A 25,822-nucleotide genomic window follows, 5' to 3' on the forward strand; every position below is an offset into this window, starting at 1 on the left:
ATGCTGGAGTTGGGTGATGGATCACCAGACTTGGCATAAACACAATGCAACAAGATAAGAAACCATTTGGATTAGCATGTAAAGTATAATACACCCTTTCTCGTTGATGTTTAACCGTCTACGCGGGCGCCTTCATGTCAGAGAAGCTACTGGATTCAAAGTATGTTGCTCTGAGCTCCCTCGCGTTCCTGCTGAAACTCCTGTTTTTCCTAAGACCCCATATCTCACGGTGCACAGGGTGAAATCACCTGGGTTTACAATTCAGCAGTCGTCTGCTGATTTAATGGGTGCAAAAAGGCTTTCAGGGTCAAGAAACCCAACCAAACCCCTCCATGGCTTGTCCCCCAGGCAGGGCTCCTTACCCAGGGGAGAGCTGGACTCCAGCCCTAAAATACCATCCAGAGGCTTCCTTGGCCAGGGTGGCTCTGCTCCCTGCCCGGCCGTGTGGGGAGCATGAGGGTTCGGGGTGCGACGCCAGGCTGGGGCACCCAGCCAGTTACCTTGTATTGGAGTTTGAGCCTGGGACCCAAAGTGGCTTGGGGTGCTGAGGGATCCGCGGGGGTTGGGTGTTGTTGGGGTGACTCTCATGGACTGGCGCAGCCGTTCCAGCTCCCCGTAGCGGTCGGTGAAGGGTTTGGCTTGGTCTTCTAGCTTTTGTCTGTGCCCTGGAACATGATAAGAGAGTCTGATATCTAATCAGTTACCCTTTGGCTAGAGCGCCCTGGTTAAACACAAAGTCAGCGCAGCCTCCATCTTCGCGGTTTGCTATTATTCGCATGGGGGTAATGCGTGGCGGCCCCGGCAGAGATCGGCTCCCTGGGGGCTTTGCATGGCAAACACACGGGAAGAGCTTGCAGTTCAGACAGATGAAGCCTGCTGAAGAAGGGACACAGACCGACCCACGCAGAAGGCCCCAGATCGTCCGGCAAGTCAGCGTCCGCTCAAGGAGCAGGATGCGGGCGCCAGGGTCAGGATGCCCTGTGCCATGCCCGAGCGACCAGCCTACACCAGCCCTCACTCGCTCCGAACAAGGAGGGGAGACACATGCAAGACAGGAGAAACCCCATCTCCTGGCAGGCTGGTGACTGGGGAACGAGCAAAGGAAACATTGAATTTTAAGTATTTTCTACAGTGTTTGCTCAGTGCACAAAGAATAAACTCTCATCTTACTCCAGCCCCCTCCCCAGCTCTGCCCACCCAACGGGGCCAGAGCCAAGCAGGGCTGGAGAGAGTGCAGGAGGAGGGAAGGGAGCACTCCGGCCACGGCACCGCACCTTGGCCATCTCCCTTTGCTTCTTTCTGTTCCTCTTTTCCTACCCGTAAAACGGGGAGACTATTCACCTACCTCCCCCAGGCAGGGCAGCAACTAATGAGCGTTTGTAAAGCACTCCCAGCTCCTTAGGTAGCAGCTGCTGGAACAGGGCAATAATTATTAAATTTATGCTAATTGTCCTGAGGCAAGAGGCGCATGAAATACGCTTGATACATAACTTTCGCATTTTACTATATTAATCATCGCCGAACGGCTTCACTCTCTCTGGGCCGGATTCCAGTCTCAGTTACACCCGCACAAAGCTGGAGGGACTCCAGAGAAGCCGGAGCTGCTTCAGTTTTACATCAGTGCCGGGTTCAGACCTTGGATTCTCCTTGCTCTTTACCTGCCGCAGCCAGACGGCCGTGCAACACCCCCAGCTCTTTGCACCTGTCATGAAAGGACCTTCCCAAGGTGGCAAACGCCTTATCCCAGCATAATCGAGAGCAGAGCTCGGGGGCACTGGAGGTGTGCAGGCACGCCGGGGAGGTAGGAGAGGAGCTGGGAAGAAAACCTTCTCCAGCTCTTCTGAGAGCTGGGCTTATCAGATCCAGTGCTATGGCCAAAATCCACCAAGTCAAGCTCGGTTCTCGGTGGCTTTTAAGAAGAAAAGAAAGGTGAAAAAAGCAACCACCTCTTGCTCACGCCCTCCCTCCCTCCCCCCCTCACATCTGCGTAGCGTGAGCTCAGTGTCAATTTATAGCAAAGTCACAGAAAGTCCCCAGACTTCCCCCTCTTTAAATCTGATGTCTGGTATCTTCCGATCTTGCATTTGCTTGGCTCGTCACGCTCAGGCTGCACTTGCCAGGCTGTCTGCGGAGATGCCGGACGGCTCAGACGGGAAGGGAGAGCATCGACTCCGGCAAGGATATCGTGCTCCCAGCTGAGCTCCCTGCCACGACGGCGCTCCACAGGTATCCCAACGGCAAACTGCCCCCAGCCACAGTTTTTGAGGGGCTTTGCCCCTACTCTGGGATCTCCACATCCAGGTGAGCCCCACCATCCCCCCCAAACTCTATAATCCCCTGGCTCCTGGGTGTGTAAAAGTGCAAACCGAACAAAAACATGCTGACGCCAGAGAGCAAAACTCGGTAAGGACGAACTCCCAGCCGAAAGCAAAACCCAGCAGTATTTTGAAAATGTATTTTCCCTGCTGTGTGAAGTAAACCAAGGAAACCTCAAATCAGCACCATAAACGATCTCTTTTAATCTCTGTGCGTTCCTAAACCTCGGGCATCCCTGTGTTATCTGAGGACCTTCGGAGACGTGAGCAGCATCTGTCACATGGTATTTGTGCTTTCCCCAGGGGGCAAAGCGTGTGCAGTGAGGTGTCTTGTTTTGGTCCACATTTTATTATTTCAGTATACGTTTGAGCACAGAAGAAGAAAAGTAGGTTTCTCTTTTTCCTTTAACCAGTTTTCTCAGGCAGAGCTTAGCAGAGGAGCCAAAAGGACTTCAAAGACCAAGTTCCACAGAAATTTAATGGAAATGAAATTCTCTGCCTCTATCTCAGCTGAAACCCTATCCTGCAGTAGTATCTGGCATGTGATGGAGAAAATCCTGAAAAATAAATCAAGTGATCTCTATGCTGATAATGTTTTTAAAGATTATTCAGCCGTACGACTTAACCGAGGGCTTCATGTGGCTGCATCATGCTGCACTGTGGTTGCTCTGGTCCCCGTGCTGTCTGAACGTGGGTGCAGCCCCATGGGGTTTGTAAACCTCAAGTAAATTGCAGTGCTGTACTTACACCCTCTAAAAGGGGCTGGTTTGCGGGGAGACCCAGCAATTACCAGCAAAAACCCCAAAAACCTGTAACTACCCTGATAAAAAGAAAGTAGAAAACTTGATGCAAGGCAAACACAGGGGCTCATTTAGGAGTGAAAGCCCAGAGGAGAGCTGCGGTGGGATCAGGACCCTTCCCAGCTCTCCTATACCCTCTCTGGTTGTATCCCACCCCGTCTCCATGGGTGGGACCAGGCAGCGCTAAACTGTATGAAACAAGGCAGCGAATGAGTTAAAAACCAGCAACTTGGACTGCCAACCCTCTTTGGTACAGGCTGTCTCCCCAGGACTTCCTGCCGCTTGTCACTTAGTGCTAGGGACGTCAGACTTTGTCACGCAAGACAGAATCGCTATTAATGGGTTTCTTTCATCAGAACAACCTGAGCTTTTTAATTTCTGCAGCGGTTGGCTTCATTAAAAGCCCTTCCCCATCTACCCACAGCTGTCACGGAGAGGAAACCAATGCTGTCAAGTGAACAATAGCTCATACCTTAGAGAAGAGGAAGGTGGTTTCTAGCTTAACCCAAGGACTGACTCAAAGCCTCCCGAAGCCAGTGGGCGGATTTTCAGTTGACTTCAAACAGCTCCAGACTTCATCCCAAGAAATCTGTCTGAGAAGTCTTACTCAGCCCGACCTGTGAATTTTAGGGCACGAAACCTGCTCTTGGGTTGGAGATTTTGCACTGCCTTTCCAGCTGCGCTAGCACTGGCTTGCAGGTCAATATTTATGGAAACAACAGTCCTTAGTACTATAAAATGATGGCAGCAACTGACCTTAGGCACTTCTTGTCAACAGCGCAAGGGTTTTAACGCTGGATCGGGTTTCCGAATCAGTTAACTCCGATATTGAACATGACATGATGTAAACATTGACAGATCACCTACGATCCTGATGTAATAACAAGATCTGTATCAGCATATCAAACAAACGATCCCATTGAACACTTCCCAGCTGGAAGAGCCGATGTGAATTTGACACTTTAGGCCAGTAATAAGAAGCATACTGGAAGTTTTGGGTGTTTCCTTGGAATGCAGACAGCAAAACAGTGTGTGCCGCACTGGAGCTCAGGCCCTCAAAGCCATGATTTAAAGACATGCTTTCTGCATTAAAACATTTCAAAGACCAAACAGACCCTGCTCTTCCTTCTAGGAGTGTGCAACCTGATGTGGCTTCCCAAGCCGGGACCTGGATGGGATTTCCAGGCAGTGGGGGGGGGTCCACCAAAAGCAGCTTATTTCCCCATATTACCGAGATGCAGCATATAAAGTTGATCAAAGGTAGAAAGGGGCTCCAGGAACTTCATGGCTTAAGTGATACCAAAATCTGTGAGCTGGCAGATTTGATTTGAAAAAACACCCTCTGAGGTGCCTGGGCGTCCCGGTCCCCTGATTTATCTGTGTTTAGATGCATATGGGGTTACTGTCGGGGGAGACAAAGAGCTGCACAGCCTGCTCTCTGCCCTTGGCGGGTTTGGATTTGGGTGTCACGTTCGTCCCCGTCCCCCGCCGTAGCCCCATGCTACTAAAGGACGGGAGAGCAGATGGTGGGAAGTGGCTTGGCCCTCCCCAGGCGTCTTGCTGCGAAACGCTGGCGGCAAGCTGGAGCAAAGGAAACGCGGAGCGTTTCAGCTCGGAGGGGATGTTCATTAACACACACATTTGCAGATCATTTCCTAAGCTCCACTGAGGAGGAGACAAGAATAAGGAGACAGTAGCGTGGGCTGGGGCAGCAGCTCGAGCCTAGCCATCAGCGGCTGCAGAGGCCCCCGCTCATCCACCTTCAAAGCAAGGCTCCAAGCATCCCACCGGCAAGCTCCCACCATCTTCCACCCAAGGCTCTCCTCAAATATGAACAGCCAAACTCTACGGCTTAGCCAAGAAGGAGCTCACCAGGAGCAGCCCGTGCAGCCATGCCGCACACAGCCCGGTGGCTTAGTCTCTACACGTCCGTGAGAATGGACCACAAGAAAGCAATCAGCAGTGGATAAAACTCCAGCTCAATGCGCAAAACACCTTTCAAATCCCTCTTGTAGCCCTCAAAATAGGTACTTCAGAGAGACACGCCAATCCTCTACAGAGGGTTGAATTTTTTCCCAGTCTGAGTCTCGGCTAGACTATCAAGTCCCAGCATGTGCTCCAGAAACAAGCCACATGTGAAACGCCTGTGTTATGGGAACAGCAGGCCTGTCCCTTACAGCAGATGTTGGGGTGGTTTCATCTTTGCACACCTACAACACAAGATGTGAACCTCCCTCAGGTTTTCCCTGGAAACCCACCTCCAGCTCAAGACTCACCATGGGAAATTCCTGGCCAAGAAGAATTTGGTGGAGCCCCATGGCCAGCAAAAGAGGGAGGAGAGGACAGCGTGGAGACAGGAACCGGGCTGCCCGCAGTGCTGGCAGCTGGAAGGAACTCAAACATGACGTCTCCACGGAGGAGGATGGAGATCTCCACCGAGCTCCGGTGAGCAGCAGCAGCCGGCAAGTGCCAGTGCTACTTCAGCCCACTTCTAAAAGTCAAAGCCCAGAAGTTCACAGGAGGGAGCAGGAGGAAAATGTTAGAAGGAACTGTTTCTTCTGCTGCCGAACAAAGTCAAGCACAGATAACTCATTATTCACATGTTTGAAGTTGGCCTGCTTACGCCATTTGGAAAGAGAATCAGTCACGGCGAGGCTTTGCTTTGGTTTCCTCTGGCTTTCGTGAGACACTACTGCTACTGTCTTTCTCCAGCTTGGAGAGAAAGGGGAGTGTGTCGCAATGCGCCTCGGCTCGCATGTCCTGGCAGAGGATTTACACCGACTTGAACAACGAAAGGAAAATAATATTTAAGGGGGTGGGGGAGAGAATTAAAAAAAAAAAAAAAAAAGCTGCTAATTTATAAAGCTTTTTTAGCTGGTGGTGGTCTGAGATGAATTGGCTGCCTCTAAAAGGATGAAAATAAATATCCCTCTTTTTGAAGGAAATAGGCTGGCTCCCGGCCAGCTGGCAGGAAGCACAGAGATATGTTGCATTTACAGTAGGTTTTTTACTGTCTGAAGCTCCAGCAGCGGGAGAGATGTTCGTTCTAGGCAGCCTGGTATTGATTAGCTGGCTTTGCAAGCCCCAAATCTCCTCTCACTTCTGGGTTAGTCCCTTGCCTTGCCTCTGCCTCTCTCCCTGCCCACCCTGCGATGGGAGGCCTTGCAAGCGAGGCAGCTTCTGATAAAGCCTGTTGCGGCCTTTTATTACACTGGGAGACCCCAAAACTAAGTCCTCTGGAAGGAAAACAAAGCAGGGCATTAGTTCAGATAGTTAAACAGAAATCTAGGGTAGCATTTCCAAAACTTCCTGGGATGCGAGAGCCATGGCCTGCGTTCAAATCAAAAGGAACATCACACCCAAATTTCCATGCAACTTCGGCACAAATCCCTGAAGGACACGGGCTCCCCATTCCCAGGGTTTCAGCGGGCTGACTGAGTCTTTTTGGATTTGCAAAAGTATTTAAAGCACTTTACAGCACAGGTAAAGCTGGAGGCATTCTCAGCAGCACACTGGGTAAAATTCACAGGTTCAAGCATTTAGCCCACTCGTGCCTTGCCGAAAATCCCTGCAAGTGCTTTCCCGCAACGTTCCATCCTGAAAGACCTCTGAAAATCCAGCTCTGAGACTGCAGGGTGAGTTAGGTGGTTTTTAAAAGTTCTGATTTGCAGATCTGAAAATTTCACCCTGTGTGTCACAAACTAGCAGATCGGTGCGCATCTGCGGGAAATACAGCAGCTTTCGTAACAGGGTGCAAAAACCACCAGCCTCACCGACTTCTCTGCAGTTGCTCCCATTTCCAGAAAGGCAAAATTCATTTATGGGCTGGGATCTGGTTCTCATGGAATTAGGCAAAACCCCCGATTCAAAGATTTCAAAGCTGGGTGCTTGGGAGGAAGCAGGCAGATCTCAAGCACATCCAGCTGGTATTGCCTCAGTCACGTCTGAGATCAGATTTTCAACTGCATATATTAGCTGTCACTACGTAGATCAGTGGAGTGATGCCAATTTACAGTGAGTTAATGCCTGCTATCTAACAACTTTAAATGGGACCTGCATGGTACCAGTATAGCTGGTTTTTCCCAGCTAATAACCTGTTCCATTAGGGCAAGCGCATCAAATTCCTTTGGGTGACACTGGTTAAGGATACTCTGCCCAGGATGGGGAGGACCATCTGCTGGGTTCAGACCTGTGCAAGGAATGTGCCGTGGTACAGCTAATGGATATGAGATGTATCTGACGCTGCGGGGCCGCGCGGCAGCCGACTGGATAGAGCAGCATTTTGCCAGCCGGTCCTGTGCTCTCAGACCCAAACTTTCCCAAGGTTTGAGGATGCTGAGCGCTGGGTTTCCCCTTTGCCCTAGGACAGAGCTGGAGCCGAGCCCTGACATTTGAATGTTAATATCCCCCGATCCCAGGATTGAGCTCCAAGCTCCATCTCCAGAGACTGGCTGGTATGTCGGATAATTACAGCTCCAGCCGAGCTTTGCCAGCGCACACAGCGCAACGCTATAAGCAAGAGCCCCAGAGCAACGCTACCTGCATGGCACCCTTAATCCTCTCTGCAACGCTGCTCTTCCAAAGCCAAGGAAGCAGAGCCGTGCATGGGCTATCTGCAGGCAGGGGGGCTGCGCCAGGCTCCGTGCCTGCCTGCTCCCGCATGCGGTTTTGGGACATGCTCAGCTGGGAACCTCCATGCGGGGAGGCACGGCAGCACGGCGCTCGGCTGCTCAGCACCTTCCGGCTGCCGTCGTCCTCAGTGCAAGGGCTTGGAGGCTGAAACAGGCACCGGGGATGCTCTCCGCTTGCTGGGTCCCTGTTCTTCCTCCCCTCTCTCCCCCTCTCCCACTACAGCGCGTAGATTCACTGGAAAGAGTAAGATAAAATAATGCAAAATCATGTCTAAGCACCTTCCGCTGCAGGATATGATTTATCACTGGCTGATTGCAGAGCAGGTGACTGGTCTCCGGCAGCGGAAGAGAAGGGTCTTAGGAACTAAATTTCATCTCACTCTGAGTCAAATCCTCTTCCTCCCTCCGCCACATCATTAAAGTGATTGGTTGCGCTGATAAGCCCTTTTGAGAGGGAGAAACGAGATGTGTCCTGCCCTGACATCTGATGTGATCTTGTGGTTTTGTTTGATAGTTCTGGTCCTTTAGCTGTTGTCTTCCCTGAAATGAAACTTGCCTTTTAGCATTGACTTTTTTTTTCCCCCCTCTTTTCCAATCCGTGACCCTTCACACTGTCCTCCTGAGCTCGCAAATCCTGCCCGAGGGAAGTGGGGCCGCGTTGCATTCATAGCTCTGCAACATGCAGCCCTAGCTACAGCCTGATAAATCCTCACCAGCGACAGCCTCCACATATGTGCAATGCTCCCACATCACCTGCTGCCCACCAGGTCATTAGATCTGCTTTACAAATGGGTAAACTGAGGCACGGGGCAAAACACTGCCCCTCTGCGAAGGAGCGAAGCTCACCAACATCCTTGCCGCAGTGCCCACAAATACGCCTTTCGAGTGCCGGCATGTCCCGTCACCTGTATCCCATCCCAGCCCGCTCGTCCCTTTGCACAGCTCCCTTTGGGCCGTGCCGCTGGGCCCCGCAGGAATTTCTTTTGCGATTTATTTGTATAGCACCTGACACAACTCACCCCCACACCCAGCACCAAAACACCACCGACATCCTTCTGCAAGAAGCTTTCAAGGTAACTTAATTCTCCAAGCATCCCCAATCCACCATTTGCTCCAGTTTCATCTCTTCCAAATACACCAGCAATGCCCACTGCTCCGATTCGGATTGATTTGCAAAGCAGGAGCAGGTATGCCTCTTCCACCCCAGCTGAGAATCATGCCCCGGGGTTTTCCCGAAGCTTTCAAAAGCAGGAGGTGTTGCAACCAATTTCAACAAAGATTTCTTTGTACAATGCAAGCAAAAGTAGTTCCCCTGTTCTGACTCCCAATACTGCTTCGCTTAGAAAATACTGGTCATTTTTAAGTGAAATGATTTTGAAGTTATCATGCGCCAGGTGATTATTAAAGGAGAGGTGGAACTTACTATACGGGGCAAATAAAATAATTAGAGGAGTGAATTTACTGAAGCCTATATAATTTCGGTTGCTCTATTAATACTTCTTCTGAGGCCGGGATTACAGCCTCGAGCGGTACCACCAAAGGCCCAGGCAATGCAAACCCATTGCTTTGAGCGCGGTCGGGCAACCTTTGTCCCCACACTGCTCTCCCCAGGGAATGCTTTGCAAGCTCCCAGCACCCGGCCCCGTGCCCTGCCGAGGGGCGAGCAGGTCCCACATGGGGCTGGGGGTCTTGCACAGCCTGACCCACAGAAACCCAGTGCCGGGCTGCTTTTCTACCTGAGGGATTTTTATCCACGCCCCCAGAGCTGAGCCCCGACTCCCCCTCGCCTCGTCTTTGCAGGATTGGACCCCGAAGGGGTTAACTGGATAGCAGTGCCTATAAGAAATTAGAGGAGGAGGTAGTTTAACATAATTGCTTGTGATGCATGTATCAACAGAGGTCCCGAACTGCCTCTGCAAGAAAACAATGCCCTGGACGGTCTGGGCAGATACCAAAGGGTGCAAATTTCCCCGCTGGGATCAAAACACATTAGCGATGGGAATACAAACAGAGAAACCCTCCTTCGCAGCAAGTACCGATTTGCAAGGGCTCCTGCATGAACTCGGGAGCCCCGAGCCGGCGTCTCCTCATCCCGCCCCACCGCCCGGGGGCCTCCTCCGTGCTCCGATAGATGCGGGTTCAACCTCATCCTTTGCCTCCTGCCCGGCCACTCGCTGCAAAGGCCCCGGTTAATGGGGCGTTAGGGAGGTTTTTATGGGATCTGGCAGATGGAGAGCGAGAGCGGGCGGCGTGTCGTGCCCCACTCAAGCTGCCTGGTGGGGCGTGCAGCGATGGCACTGATGCCGTGCCTTCCTCCCAGCCCCTCGCCCCAGCCGGTCTTTGCTTTTCATTTGTCTCCATCCAAAGAGCAAACGGGACAGGGAAGGGTGGGATGGGGCTGGAGGCACTGGGTGGCTGGGGCTCTCGGGCACCGTCCGTGCAAGTGCCCCATCCCAGGCACCAACGACCCTAACAGCAGCCGGGGGGATGGCAGAGAAAACACCAATAAAACCAAAACATTGAAATACGTTGCATTCCCACTGAGGCTTTCCCATGCCTGCCTTGTTTCAGGACACCCCAAAAAGCCTACACCCCATCCAACGCCCTCTCGCTCCTCCAGCTAGGGCCCTCCGTGGGGCTGGATCAATGCGGGGAGAAGCAGAGACCCACGAGCCCTGCACAGGCTCCGACTGGCCAAACCAGAGGCTGGAGCACAGCCGGGATTAAGCTGATGTCCCCGGGCAGCATCATCCCCCCGTGCCCAAGGGCCACCGCAGGGAGCACCACGGCGGGTCCCCTGCCAGCGAGAGCGATGCCGAAGCTCCTGGGCAGTCGTATGGAGCCCACAGGGATTCTTTAAACATCTGTCTCAAACAGCTGCAGCGTATCCAGAGCGGAGAGTTAATAGGGAAGCGAGAAAGTGTCACTCAGGATTTCCTCCTCTTCCTCCCCAGGGGAGGGGACAGGTCTCAAGAAGTGGGAAATCAGCGTGTTTTAAGCACGACATTTTAAATTAGAACAGATTATAGCAATTTTACATCGACAAATAACTGCCCAGGAAGTGGTGAGGTCATTTATCTATTTAAATGATATTGTTGGTTTGATTGATTTAGTTGTCTTTTTTTTTTAAATTTCTTATTTTTCCTTTTTCTTCACCATTTCCCTTTTTTTCCTATTTCCCGGACAAACTGGGAAATGTCTGTATATTTATATCTAGCTAAGGACAAGCAGGGGAATAAAACAAAAGACCCTAATAATATCCAAAACGATCACCCCACGGGAGCACTTCAGCAATGAGCCTGCTTTTCATTACGGAAACATCTCAAGTTCAAGTTTTACGCATCCCCACGAGGAAGCCTTTTTGCCAAGATAAAGATCTGAAATTGTACAATACTGGCACGACGCAGCCCCCGTCCTGGGTCTCCGTTCGAGCTTCTGAGAAGCGCAAGACCCTGTAACAATTTATTATCTCTTCTCCAAGCGCTTGCCAAACCCATATCAAATCTCCGAGGGTAAAAGGCGCAGCAAACACGGGGTGTCACCGCCCCGGGCACACTGCAGACCACAGGGTCCCAAAATTGCCCTTAGGAATACGGCACTAGGGGGTCATTTTGCCCTTGCTGCTCCTTGGCTCCCATCCCGTAACCCCATCTGACTGCCCCTCTTCCTCATCCTCAGCTATTTCAGGCTGTCCCTTGCTGACCCGCACCCGTGTCTGCCACTCAATAGATCCTGATTTGCCCGTGTCCCAGGAATGGGAGAGCTACAGAGTCTATTTCAGCATCCAGATTCATGGATCTGGCATCCCGGAGGGCCACGATGCATCACCCCAAGCCTCCCCGCAGCGCACCCGAGCCCCGCAGAGCTCTTCCAGGTCCCCATCTCCTCTCAAAGTTGCTTCAAATCATAACAAAACCTTGAGACAACCTTTTTTTTTTTCCCCCGTGTGGAGGAAGCACAGTGTGGATTTACACAGATTCCCTCACAGCACAGGTCCATGCGACAAAACATCCCGACACCAGCCAGCCACAATCCCCACCGGCCTGGGGACGCAAACGACAACTTTGCCGTGGGGTTCCCGGCATCGGCCACGCACCCCGAGAGCGGCTCTGCCTTTCCCAAACGTATCGGCAATTTCTCTTCCATGAAGCACAGTGTCTGGTGGAGCCGGGATCCGATGGGTGAATTTAAGGACCATTTAAGTTAATTGTGCGACCCCCACGCAGCCACTTTTCTCGAAGGTAATGGGAATATTTCTGGTTCATCTTTCTCTCTTTCCCCCCCCCAAAAATGGTGCAAATGAGGGAAGCCCTAAAGAGATGCTCTTTGTTACAAGCAATTACCAAGGAGTCAGAAATCTCGCCAGAAACCATCATTGCTTTTAAAGACATTACAACCCAAAAGTTAGCAAGGAAATAACCAACTCCGCAATATATTAAACACATCATTTTGTACTTTTGATGGTGTTTAAGCCATTAAGGCATGAAAATATGATACTGCTAAAGGAATCAAGTTTGCACAGGGCTGCTGCACCCCAGGAAAAACAAACAGGAGCCTGGAAGGTCGCGCCACAGGGAAGCTCCCGCCGCCGAAACCCCCCAAATCTGAGCCCTGCTGCCAGCAAGCGCGGAGGGGCTGACTCAGCTCTCTGGCCTCACCCAGCCGCGGCACAGCCTCGGCTCTGGGCAAACTGCCTTCGCCTTCAAATAAACACAGCCCCGCCGCGCTCGGGGGCTGTGGGGGAGCGGAGCTGGTTTGGGGGTCGAGCCCGGTGCCGAGCTGAGATGGTGGCGGGGGGGACACACATCCCCGTGGGGACACGCAGGGACCAACTCCATGTATGCAACCACCCAAATTAAAGCACTGAAGCTCCCCAACGCAGCCCTTGGTGAATGCAAATCCCGGGTGCTCGGCCTCCCACGCCCCTGCCCAAAATCCGCGCGTCAAATTGGGCAGGATGGGAGGCTCGAATGAGGACAGCACCGTCTTATAGGGGATGCCTGGTGATTTCGAGTTGTTAGCATCATATTGGGGTGTCTACAGAGCTTATTCTGATTAAGAGAGTGGGATATTGCATCTCTTTTCTGTTCCCTGAGTAAAATGAGTTTCAGTTTTGTTATTTCTGGTAGTAGATCTCAGCCTCAAGGGATGGGGAAAGCAGCGGGGGGATGGAATGCCTTGCTAGCACGGTCCTGCGCATCCTTTTTCTCTCTAGCCTCAAACTGGAGCATCCTCTAGGATTAAAAGGGAAAAAAAAAACCCACAACACTCAGAACTCAAGAAAAACAGTTTCAGATGCACCTTAAATAAATTTAAAAAAAAAAAAAAGTGAGAAAGGCTTTTTCAGGATGGTTTGAGGACGCGCTGGGGTTCAGGGAGCCGGGGCCGGCGAGGCGCTGGGCGTGGGATGAGAACTGAGATGGAGGTGGTGAGATATGGGGGTGTGGGCAGCCGTGCCGAGGTGTGTCCGGGCTGGCGGGTCCGACGCAGGACGGGGTGGTTTAGGGCGCTGCTTTTATCAGCGCAGCTTTGAGATGGATAGAGAAGCCGCAGCGAGGTATGTGTCATCCCCAGCAAGTGCTGATACAACCCTTTCTCCTCCCCGGCTGCCACCTGGGCAGTGCAAGTGCTTGCTGGAAGGAGTGCCCGTACAGTGGGGCTGGGGGTACCCAGGGCCATGGGCACCCTCCTCCCGCAGCCACCCCAACACCCCACTGTCAACAGCAGCAAAGCTCTCTTCAGGCTGGATTTACAGACAGGGTTTTTCCCCTTTACAGTCTACCTTTCTCCCAGTTTTTCGCTTTTTTGACCTGTACTTGAAGCCAAGAGCCCCCAGCGCACAGCGTGCTCAAGGGCAGGCAGCATGCAAGCCGCGTGCGCCCACCCACCGCCAGCACCCCGGGGACACAGATGCCACTGACACCTTGCACAGGCATGGACAAGGGGACTTCCACCCTCTGCAGATCCCAAACTCTTCATTTCCCAGCTGAGAGCGCAGGGCCGGGCTGCGGCTCGGACTGACGTTGTGCACAGGGGGCAGGCGGGGAGGGAAACCCTCACCCAGCTGAGGCTCTCAAAAATACGAAAGCAAAAAGCAGCAGTTCTTGGAAACGACTCAGAGCCGTGGGAGGTGAGAAGCCTTTCCACCCGCCAGCTACGTGCTGTGGCAAAGGGGGAGCGGGTGCTCGGGGTGAGCTGGAGCAGCAGTCACCGGGCTGTCCCCTCCGAGGTGGAACCGCTCCCGGCATGGCCCCATCGCTCCCTCTCCAGGGACATGGGGGGAAGAAACGTTTTGGGGAAGCAGCCATGGAAGGGATTTGTGCCTGTGCAGGATGGGGCCCAGCGAGAAAAACCCTGCAGGGACAACGTGGTGGGAGAGGGGATATGAAAAGCTCTCGCCTGGCTGGGGGGAGCCCAGCCACGAGCCCCCTCCTCTACCCGGTCCAAGCCAGCAGACACCTCAGGATGGGGACACGCTTCCGGCACTGAGTGTGGTCACGCCAAGCAGGGACACGACCGAAAGCACCGAAACTCTGATGCACGCACTCAAAACGAGCAGGGTGGGAGACACCAACAACCATCACTAGCACCTCTGCAAGCGTTCGCACTGCTGCTGGGGCCAAGCAGGCAACAAGGGGGGGACACGGGGATCCTACTGCCCCCCGCTCGTCAGGTGTGGAAACCCAAGCTACAGCCCTCCCTTCCTCCCCCTCCATTTCATCATTCAGCCTAAGACAGGAGAAAATTAAACTGCAATGTAAGAGCAGGGAGGTCTGTGCTGCCAGGTGAGGGCTGCAGCCCCCAGTGCCTCGCTCCAGCATCCCGCTCCCTCCTCTGCTCGCCTTCTTTGCTGGGGAGGGGAAGAAAACCAGCTCTGTTCACCCCAACTTACACAGCATTAAACCTCAGAAAGCAACTCTACACTCAAAGTGGTCCAAGCCCTCGCCATGCAAGCGGAGAGGGCTCTGCACATCCCGGCACGGCTGCCTTGCACCACTTCCCACCTCCCCGGCACCGGCACAGGGGGTTCTGTGCACACTCACAGCCAGAGGGATGGTTTATACCCGCGGCGAGCGCAGCTGGGTATAGATGTGCTTCCCACAAGGGTTATGGTGGGTGATCAAGTCCTCTTGGTCTCCCTTTCCTCCTCGACACGGTGGCCAGGACAGCAGGGATGGGGTGGAAATCAGCAACAAGGGGTTAAGGGCAAAGGAGATTTAGAAAGGGGGGAAGAGAGGTTAAGGAAGACTGAATGGCAGCAAGGAAAACGTCAAAGAGAGGGGAAAAAGGCATTTAAAGGGAAAAAAAAAAAGACTTTGCTCAAGAGTTCCCAGGAGATGGGCAGAAAGGGGCTGGGGCTGCAAGGGGGAGCGGGGAAGAGGAGAGCAAAAGCGACAGCAGAGAGGAGGGCAGAACGGGGGGAAGGGGAAGGGGAAGGGGAAGGGGAAGGGGAAGGGGAAGGGGAAGGGGAAGGGGAAGGGGAAGGGGAAGGGGAAGGGGAAGGGGAAGGGGAAGGGGAAGGGGAAGGGGAAGGGGAAGGGGAAGGGGAAGGGGAAGGGGAAGGGGAAGGGGAAGGGGAAGGCAGCGGGTGGGTGTGATGGGGGAGGCCCTGGAGATGCTCCCATTTACCCAGGAACAGACTAAACATCCCTGTATTGCTTCCAGCTATTCATTTTTCCATGTTCTGCCTCTTGCAGATTATTTTGCAAGCAGCTGTGGATGTGAGAAGGCTTTGCACCAGGGCTGCAGCTCGGGCGAGTCGGGCTTTTGCTAAATAAAGAGCTGCAGAGAAGGAGGAAAAAAAAAAAGAAGGAAATTCCACAGGAAGTTCAAATATTTTATTACTTCCTGTTTGTACAAAGTATGTCAACACTTGGCACCCGCTGCGCCATTTGTTTAGAGCTAAGGTGTCAACTTGAAAAAATGTCCTTTTTCTCTCTAGACCTAATCCAAAAAGAGCCTGAGCACGAGAAAAAAATATCTTGGAGCGAGCGAGCGGGGCACTTTGGAGGGAGCCTGTGCGATGGCTTGCAGGGGATGCTCGGGGACTGTGGCGGAGCAGCTGAGACGGTGGCTTGGCCAAAGCCACCGCCGTTATCAGCCCCACGCGTGCCCTGGCACTGCTCCTCGCCTCGCTGCGGGTCCTTCAAACGAGCGCACTTGGGTGTCTTCAGCACCGTGGTCCAGCTCTCCTGGTCCCCCCCATCCAGGCTTCATCCCCCAGCTCCGCGAGGGGCTCTGGCTGTCACCCGCTTCCCTGCGATTTCTCACCCAACTCGACTCGATTTCAAACTCCTCAGAAGTTTTTCTGGGTGCAGCTTTAGTTAAAAGCCTTGCTCAAGGGCTGAGATGAAGCGATGGGACAGGGGTGGAAGATTAATGGGATGCTCAGAGGTGGGGCGTGGAGCCCAGCCGCGTTTCTGACCCAAAAACCCCACGAGAACATTTGCTGGAGGAATTTTGCCGCATCTGAGAAGACGATGCCCAGGGCTTTCCCAGGATACCAAGACAAATAGTCAATTCTTTCCACATTAAGGGTGCTTTTCTGCCCGCTCACACCAGCCCCTCGCCAGCCCCGCATCCAGCCTCACAACAGCAGCCAACACACCCCGCGTCCCTCTCATTTGCAACACGGAAGGGGAAGAAAACCCCATATATTTTTACGTACACACATATATATGCACATATATACACACCTATATGTATTCACATATATCTACGTAAAAAAGTACGTATAACAGACCCATAAAAATGGCAATTCCTACTGGCAGCTCTCACCTCCCAAAGCCAAGGAGGGGAGGGCAGCGTGAGCCATCGTGTTTGGCCAAAGGTGGTTATTACCGGGGCTTTACCGGCTCCGATTGCCGGCCGGGGAGCCCGGCGGGTGCCGGCGCACCGAGGGGTGCTATGCCGGAGAGCCACCCAGTGGCAGGTTAACCGGGAAAACCACGTTGGGTTTCCACGAGCGAGCTCGGATCATTTTGCAGCTGGTATTTCCACACCAAGGGTTTCTGCAGAGGACTGCAGGGAGGGAAGGGCAAAGGGCATGATTTAATTTTTTTTTTTTTTTTAATTTCAGGTTCATTAGAAAATGCAAACCAAAGTGTGGCAAAGAAAAGGGTTTTTTTTTAAATTTTTTTCTTCCAGTGCAAGACTGGATTTTCATCAATCACAAATTTAAGCCCCAGGGTCAAACTGGGAGTCAAAAATATGACCTTTACTGCCAACAAATCTACAATCAGCTCAAAAAATTCCAAAAAAAAAAAAAAAAAAGAAATTCACAGCTTGGGTCTAAACTCCTTAGATCAGCAATTTATGGGCTGGGGGTGTGTGTGCAGGGATGGGGGAGAGATTGACCTTTGGGGTCCACACAGCCAAGGGCATAAGCAACGAATAAACACCACACAAACCTCCTTAAGGAGTCTACACCTCCGGCACAAACATTTTGAGGTCCACAAATCAGAAAAAAACCCCAGAAAACTGCTGACCTTGCAGCCTGGGACAGCGTCCCGGGGAGGGCACCCCTTGGGCATGCCAAGCCAGAGCCCGGCCAAGCCGCTCCAGCCTCGGGTTTTGCCTAATTACGCCAAACGAAGGCAAAGCCCCAACCCAAACAACGCAGGGCCAGCGTGCCCACGGCTCAGCCCCCCAGCTCCCCGCCTGGCCACGAAGCCTTCACCTCCGTATCGGAAAATTTAAATTAAAGATCGGGAGCGATCGGCCGAGATGTTGAAATTCAGGAGGAGCGGGTATGATTCAGCGGGGGTTTTGGCGAGCGCTGGCTATCGGTGAAGTCAGAGCAAACCAAACGCTAAGAGTAGTAACTATCTCGCCTTGTATTATTATTTATGTATTCCTGATTATTATTATTATTAGAAAGGCGATCTGATGCAGCAGATAAGGGGCTGAGCCAGGAGTCAGGAGACCTGGTTTCTATTCCTGACCTGGAAGAGTTGTGAAATTCCCTGCCCAACCCCTGCCTGCTTTCCCCTCCCAGCCCCGGGCTGAGCCCGTTCCCGGCGGCTGCAGCACCCACCGCGACCCACGTCTGCTCGCCGCTGCCGCAGCCCGACTACAGGGACCTGCCTTGTGTTTCTGGCTTAAAAGAAAAAAAACAACAGCGTTGCATCGCCTGGATGCCAGTTTTGCAAATCCAGCCCGACAGCTCGACAGGCTCCTGTAAAGCCTCTCGCGCTCCAAAATAAAAATCAAGTGGGAAGAAAAATCCAACAAACCCCGACGCAAATAAAACCCCCTCGCCGAGGTAACAGCCTCCACCTGGCCTGACATCAAGGGGCACCGATGGCCCAACGACAGCATCAACAGAAAATATTTTCGAAAGCATATTTAGAAGGATCAAACCGTTTCCCTTCAATTTGGGCACTGACAGCTTTACACGCGAAGGGAACAAACTCCGCTTTATAGTCCCCGGCGTGGTGCTGAGCGAGCAGGAAGGCGAAGCCAGAGCAAAAAGCCGGAGATGGAGGCCCTGGGGACGAGGTCCCACCGCACAGGGGTTCCCCCAGAGCTTATAATACTCATGGAAAGAGGAAGCTCCTCCAGCCGAGAGCACCGGAGCATTTCCCCACACTCCTCGGATCACGGGAGGTGCCAAGGTGAGCTCAAACCAGCCCGAAGCCAAAAACCAAGCCAGCGAGGGCTGTTCGCAGCCGCCTTTGCAAAGAGCCACCCTCAACCACGAGGCACCGTCCCGCATCCCGGAGAGCCTACCCGATCAAAACAGAAAGACGTTTCTGCGGTTGAATCGTCTCTTTGGTTTTCTCAAGCAACGCAGCCCCCGGCCGCGGGCGCTGCCAGCCCGAGCCTTTGACAACCCGAAAGCGAAACCACCGCTAACCAAAACGGGAAGGCGCTCGCCGAGCTCTCCTGGGCCCGTGCGGACAGACAGGCAAATAAAGCACGGTGTGGAGGAAACCTGCAAACTTTTTTAGTTTAATCATCAGCAGGTCAGCCTCCGAAGCCGGGCACAGCATCTCTGGCTTTGCAACCCCCCCGAAACGCCCTGCGCACCGCCAGATTCGAGTCCTTCGTATTTTTGCTCTCGAAGCCCAAAGCATTTTTCCCTATATCCCAACCACCACGAGGACCGGAGCTATAAAACCATCCCTCCACGGGTGGGATACGGAGCGTGGCAAGAGCAAGCAGGGACACACGCCGCGCTCCGCTGTGCGGGGAAAGTAAAAGCAGCCAAGCCATGCCGGCGCTCTCGGGGCTCGCTCGGCCACGCCAACGCCGTCTCGTTAGCTCTGCACGCTGCAAAGGGTGCCCGCCGCGGCTGGCTTTGCCCGGCCGCAGAGGCGTCCTGCATCCTTCGGCCACGGAGAGCTCGGCCCCCTGCACCCCCCCGCGCTTCTCACTGGCTGCCAAATAAAACACATCACTTACTTCGTGGCTCCCGGGGTCCGTCTACAGTCACTTTAATGGCTCGGTGATAGGTAGCGACTTGGGTGGGGTTGGTGAACACGGTGATCGTCAGGGTGAAGCTTTTTCCTAAGGAGGGTGGGGGGAAAAAAAAAGAAAAACAACAAAAGAAATGAGGATATTCACATGGGTTCAGCTCTTGCGGGAGCGAAAGGCTCCTGCTGGAGCAAGCTCAGACACAAATATCCACATCCACCGAACTCCAACACACACATCATTTAATTTTATGAGACACTATTGCCGAGGCACAAAGCTCGGCCGGATCCCGCTGGGGTTCAGCTGGCTGCAGCAGAGAGAGGCTTGGACCCGGTTCAGAGCGGGAGCCAGGACCTTCCTGGATGGAAAAGTCACTTGTCCCCCCCCACACACCCTGTCCCCATATCGACCCCTCCACCCACAGCAGCTTCCTGGTGCCTTCCCGCTCAGATGCTTCCCCTTTTCCCATGGGAATCCAGCCCTGAAACGCAGCGCTGGATGTGGGACCACCTCTGCAAGGGACAGATTTGGGTCCTGACTCCCATGGGATGCTCCTGCGGGAGCAAGCTGGTGAGATGGCATCAGTCTGCAGGTGATGGGTGCTGGGGGCTGCGGGGGAATCCTGGTGGCTTTGGCCCGTCGGATGCACCCACACGGGGACGTTTGGAGGGGAGCTGTGCCGGGCTCTCGGCCGTACGGGCACTCGCAGCCCACGTACGAGGGCCAGGGCCAGAAACTGGAAATTTCAAAGTGGGAACTGCCTCCAGCCAGCTTTGGCCACCAGAAGTGGCCACCAGACAGGTGGCCCCGCTGGCTGCGGGGACTGTCCCCCTCTCCCAGCTTGCTGCTGGGAAAGGGGTCGGATACCGTCACGGGGGCTTTCAGGGATGCTTTTGAAGCACTGAGCTTGTCACCTTTTAAACAAACAAACCAAAAAAAAAGGGTAAAGCAGTGAAAAGCTCTTGGGAGCCCAATTTTGCAAGAACGCAACGACCCCTTGCTCTGGCAGAACAGGTTTCCATCCGCAGCCCGAAAACGCTTTTGGCGTCACGGAGGGTGTTATCACCCCTACACCCATGTGCCACCCCACTCTTCCTCTCCCAGAACCCACCCTTATCCCAAACCCAGTCACCTCCTGCAGCCTTGGCATCCTCACCCCACCCCCCTGCCCTCTCCTTGCCGGATCTCGGCTGCCATCACCCACTCCATGTCCAGCCTCCGCTCTCCCGCAGCCTCCCCGATTCGGGACTCCCTTGGGTGAAGGGAGGAGGTTGCACATGCAAGGGAACAAACCGCTCTAACCGACCCCCCAAGAGCCATCACCGCAGGATTTCAAAGGTATCGAGTATTTCAGAGGTATAAACCCCAGCAGGAATCAGGCTGGAAATGCCCGTGCAACAGCCCTTAGCTCCCTCCAAGCCTTTATTTCACAAATAAATGCAGTAAGAAACCACCTCCTTTCCCTTTTCCCCTAAGGGGATTAGGGGTTTTCAGATCCCGACCATCATCTATCTACAGGGTTGAACCTGAGAATATCCACAGCAAAACAAAACAGTATTTATACAGGTAGAAGGAAAAAAGAATAAACGGAAAAATGAAATTATCTCCTCCGGAGAACATCCTGCAATTATCATTATCCCAGGTGGGAGAGTTTCTCTACGGGAGCGTTGGGGGGGGGCGGAAAATGCTGGCTGTAAAGCAGACAGCGAGCATCAATCCATGCCTTCCCTCAGCTTTCAAAACAGGACTAAACACTGCACAAAAAGCATTATTTTTTTTCTTTTTTACCCTCCCAAATACAATTTTAATCCTCCGTGAAACAGTCACGCTGACAACCTGCACGGAAGAGCCGTGCTGCCGCAGCCTGCGGAACACGAAGGTTCCCAGGCCCCCTGCACGGCCACGTAAAAACCAACCAACGCCGAGTATTTATTGGCAAAAAGCTTTGCAGAACCAGAGTGTGGCCATGAGGATTATTAGGAGCAATTATTTAGGAAATTCCACGGGAGGAGAGGCAAGGGGAGGGAGCCCCTTGGTTTGCACGCAGCCGGCTGGGGAGGCACACAACCCTCCCGCACGCCCGAGGAGCTGAGCCCCGCAGCTCTGCGCCCCACTTACTACTGCAGCTGGTTATTTTCTTTTTTTAATTATACTTAAATTTTTATTCTCCACGTGAAATAACTTCCCTGCATTTCGGTTCCCCCCCCTCCGCCTCTCCCCGCTCACTGCAGATACGAATCCCTCTCCAGGGAGGACGGCCGCGGCGCGGAGCCAGCCAGGCCGTTTCTGCGTCTCTTAACAGCTCTCAAAAATCCTCCCATGACTCGAAAAATGACAATTATTACTCAGCATCATTTTGACTCATTTCCCGCCTTCTCGGGGAGCCGGCCTGAGGTTACTCCTTCCCGCGTTCGCCGGCTGCGTGGGGCTGGATCCCGGCTCCTGGGTGAGTTTGGGAGCACCCACGGCTCCGTGGGATGCTCCGGGGGGGATATTCCAGCCGGGAGAGCTGGCGGTGGGGTGTAGTGGGCATCGCAGCACCTCGCTGGCCTTGGCTTTCATTTTAGAAAGCGCAATCTGAGCAGAAAAGGGGGGGTTTGGTTGTTTTTCTTTTTTTTTTTTTAGAGGAAAGCATAGGGGGAAACTGGTCCTTCCTTTGTCTTGCGCATGGAGATGGTAATTTTGGAGGGGGGGATTAAGGACCTGCTCTTCCCAGCTCACACTGCCGGGGAATGATCCCAGATACGTTAATACTAAAAAAAAAAATAAAGGTATCATGTTTTCATGAAAACAAGTGACGTTTTCAAAACGAGAGCCGCTCGGGCAGGCGGCCGGGCTGCCCACGGGGGCCGGCGGTGTGTGGTTACAGCCCCACGCGTCCACGCATCGGATTTACACACACAAAGCTCTGCTCCGACAAAATAATTTTGCAGCGAATCCAGATTTCTGCCAGAATAAACGAAACCAGCACCGAAATGAAGCCAAACAAGGGAAAGCAAGTGTGAGACCCAGAATAAAAACGGAATAAAAACGATTTTTCACACTAACTAGGTCTGGAAGAGCCCCTTGCCGGGAAAGCACCGCCATCCACGGGGAACTAAACCCACGCTTCACGCTGCGAGAAAACCCCGCTGTGCCGCCAGCCCCAGGGAGCCCCGATGGGGTTATTTCTCTGCGAATGTTACAAAGCCTCATCCCACCAGAATACGTAAAAAAAATAAATAAAAGTAATTCAGCACTTGTGTTATGTTCCTCGCACCGAAGCCCGTTAGAGGCAGCGGAGGTGTTTCCACTGCTGTAATGAGTATTTGCCAGGACTCTGCCCGAGGAAGGAGACCGTTCGCCCAAGTGCTTTCTGAGACTGTAAACTACTGTTCATTCAGAGCTCGGGACTGCAGAGGAAGAAAGTTAATAATGAATTCAAGAGTCAAGCTGAGATTGGGTTGCATTCAGTTTGGAAATTTGTGTACGGAGGATGAAAAAAAAAAAACCAAACCAGAAAGAAAAGAGCCTAAGAGAATAATTGATTACAGAAATGAAAGCTTAATTCATAAAAGAAAAACATTTTCCATCCATCAACCTGCAACCAGTTAAGTGGAGAGTTTTAAAGAAACTGCAACATGGAGAAGGAGCCAACAGGAAAAAGGAAATGTATGAAAGAATGTAAACTATTCAAGTTTCATAAAGAGGAACAAGTAAACAGTTATTACATGCAAATAATTCCCAACATCACTGCTTTTAATTAATGCAGAGAAGTCAAAATATATCTGACATTGTGTGTGTACGTCCGAAGCCCTTCAGAAAATGCTGCCACATGGCCATTAAAATAGTCTTATTTTTCCCTAAATTAAGCGCTTGGATCTGCCGTGTTTCTCGGTGAGGAAGTGTTGAAATTCTATTTCTGCCCTTTGAAATGCAGGTGGGCCGGGGCCGGGAGGGAAGGGCAGGCAGCGCAGCCCTTCCAGGGGTTCTCCCCCCCCGCGGGAGGCACAGCCCCGTTCCCTCGACGGTTTGTTTTGAAAAAACCCGTTTCAAGCTAAATAAGAGCCGACCTGGACGGGCAGAAAGTCCCATTTCTCTCTCGCTTTTCCGTGCAACGAGCGGGGAGACAACGAGCGGACCTCCCCCCCCCCCCCCGCACCCACCGCTCTGCCCTGCGCCCGCAGCCCCCGGTGAGAGCCCCCCCGCCCCCCGCCCTGCAGCGGATTTGCCTTTAAACCGTTTTTTGCCTTTAAAACGTTTTTCACCGTTCAGAGGACGAGCAGCCGGGCGGGTTCTCACCCCTGAGCGCGTTCACCTGCGGAGGGGAGGCACCGAGCACCCCACTGGGTAAACTGGGGAGGACTGGGGCACCCCCCCCCCCCCCCCCCCGCCCCGCCGAGGTTTTACAGCGAGGGGGTTGGGGGGTTGGGGTCTTTTTCCCCTTTTCCCGACCCCTCGGCGGAGGGGAAGCCCCGGGACGAGCGGGGCAGAGCCGCCGGCGGGGCCGCTGCGCTGCGGGGGGCGGCCGGGGATGCTCCCGCATCCCTCCCGCATCCCTCCCGCATCCCTCCCGCATCCCTCCCGCATCCCTCCCGCATCCCTCCCGCATCCCTCCCGCGAACCGCTTCGGGGCTGGGGAGTTCCTCCCTCCGCAGCAACGAAACCACCGGCCCGCGAGAAATACGCCGCTAAAAATAAAAATAAAACCTTTTTTTTTTTTTTTCTTTTCTCCCCTCTCTTAAAAAAACAAAACCGAAATAAAAAGGCCAACCATTTCCCGGCCGGTACCTACCCCTGCCGCTTCTCCCAACAAATCTGAGGTCGTTAAATCTTGCTACTTGGTTTTTCATCACGGCGGAGGCGTTGCGGAGCTCCGCCGAGTAGTTTTCGTCGTTCCCTGCCATCACCGTGACCACCGTCCCATCGGGCACATCTCCGAGGGCTACGACCTAGGGCAGGACCGGGGCATTTGAGGCTCGAATTAACCGCGGTCGGAGCCAACCTGCCCCACGGTTCCCCCCCCCAAACCCAAAGCAAAACCAAAAGCAACGCGAGCCCCCGAGGAAGGCTGGAAAATCGGCGGGGGAAGGGGGAAAAGAGCTAAAAAAAGGGGTTAAAAGGAGCGAGGGGCTTCCGCGGGGCGGGGCGGGCCGGGGGGAACCGCGCTTCTATTTTGTTTCGTTCGGCGGAGAAAATAAAAGCGCTGCCGAGCGCGGGGCGGCCGCGCCCGCGGCCACGGAGCTCCGCTCCCGGCCCGGGGGAAGAGCGGGGAACCGGCGGCGCTGCGCGGCCGCGGAGGGGGGGCGCGGAGCCTGTGCCCGGCTGGCGGAGAAGCCCCCCCGCCCCCCGCCCGGGGAGCAGCACCCCGAGCTCCCGGCGCCGGGACTGCCCGGGGGAACCCGGTTTGCAACCCCCCCCCCGCCCCCGCCGGGCTCCCCGGGACTCCGCCGCCGTCCTGCCCGGCTGCCCCCGCCTCTCCCCCCGCTGCCTTTTTGGCTTTCCTCGCCTCAGCCCCGTTGCCCCGAGCCCCGGGATGCCCGGCCCGGGGGTGCCCCGTCGGGTCGCGGCGGGAGCGGAGCCGGGCGGCCGCCGGGAGCCCGGGCAGCGCAGCCCCGGTGCCGGTGCTCCTGCTCTGTGCTTTCTTTTTGCAGATTAGATCTGCCTTCCCCGCTTCTCTCTCCCTCTCCCGGGAAGGTAATTAACCTCCGCTCCCATTAAACTTCAAAGGTGCCTGAGAGCTCCTAACTGTACGGAATATCTAAGATGCCGTGACCGCGGGGCAATGCGGAGACTTGATTAAAAATAATAAACCGCGCTCCCGCGGAGGTGATGTCAGGGCCGCGGTAAAGCGCAAGGGGCGGAGGGAAGAGCCGAGCGGGTCGGGGCGGAGGGCGAGCCCGGGGCCGAGCCGGTCCCTCCGGGCCACCGGGGCCACCCGACCCCCCCCCCCCCGGAGCTCCCGGCTTACCTTGAAGGCGACGGGCAGCGTCTTGTTGCACCTCCAGTGGGACGGCAGCACCGAGCACAAGAAGTTGGGGCTGTCGGTGCGCACCAGCTCGCCGGCGTGGTCGGCCAGTACATCCACGACGGAGCGGACCTCGGGCCGAGCCCGGGCGCCCGGTGCGGGGGCCCCCAGCGCCCCGCTGTTCTCGCCCATCTTACCGCAGGGGAAGGCCGTGGAGGGGGGTGTGAAGCGCCTGCTGGTGCTCGGGTCTACGGGAATACGCATCACAACGGCGGGCGTCAGGGAGCCGCCGCGGCCGGGGGGGACGAGGAGGGGCCCGGCGGGGCCCGGCGCCCACCGCTCGGCTGCGGCGGGGCTCGGCGGCGGGGCGCGGCGGGGGCAGCGGCGGCCGGGCCCCGCGCTGCCTCGCTCCGTCCCGGCAGATCGCCGTCCTCGGCGGGGAAAGCGGTGCGGGGTGTTCGCTCCCGCCCGGCTCCGGGGCTCGTCCCCGGCGGTTTCGCTGCGGTCCCGTCCGCCCCGCCCGGGGAAAGGCGGCGCGGAGCCCCGGCAGAGCCACGTCGCGGCCGGGCGGCCTCGGCTGCAGGCGGGTCCCCTCCGCCGGGCGGCCCCGAAACCAGCTCCCAAGTGTCAGCCGCGCCGCCCGGTACCGTATTTACTGCCGGCCCCGGGGGGGGCGGGCCGCGCCCTGACGGACGGGGCGCCGCGCCAATG

At 54.6% G+C, this 25,822-nt stretch overlaps 1 protein-coding gene across 1 annotated transcript in view; it reads right to left on the bottom strand.

Moving 5' to 3' along the window:
- The window catches only part of RUNX3 (RUNX family transcription factor 3), a 38,113-nt gene extending 12,738 nt beyond the window's left edge, over positions 1 to 25,375 (bottom strand). The window contains exons 1-4 of the mRNA XM_059830875.1: positions 25,115 to 25,375; positions 23,939 to 24,095; positions 19,153 to 19,257; positions 501 to 665 (exon numbers count right to left, since the gene is read on the bottom strand). Of these exons, the coding sequence (XP_059686858.1) occupies positions 501 to 665; positions 19,153 to 19,257; positions 23,939 to 24,095; positions 25,115 to 25,375 (688 nt within the window). The remainder of the gene's footprint in view (positions 1 to 500; positions 666 to 19,152; positions 19,258 to 23,938; positions 24,096 to 25,114) is intronic.
- Between the last annotated feature and the right edge of the window lie 447 nt (positions 25,376 to 25,822).

This window comes from Gavia stellata, chromosome 29, assembly GCF_030936135.1.
Source record: "Gavia stellata isolate bGavSte3 chromosome 29, bGavSte3.hap2, whole genome shotgun sequence".
Classification (NCBI taxonomy): Eukaryota; Metazoa; Chordata; class Aves; order Gaviiformes; family Gaviidae; genus Gavia; species Gavia stellata.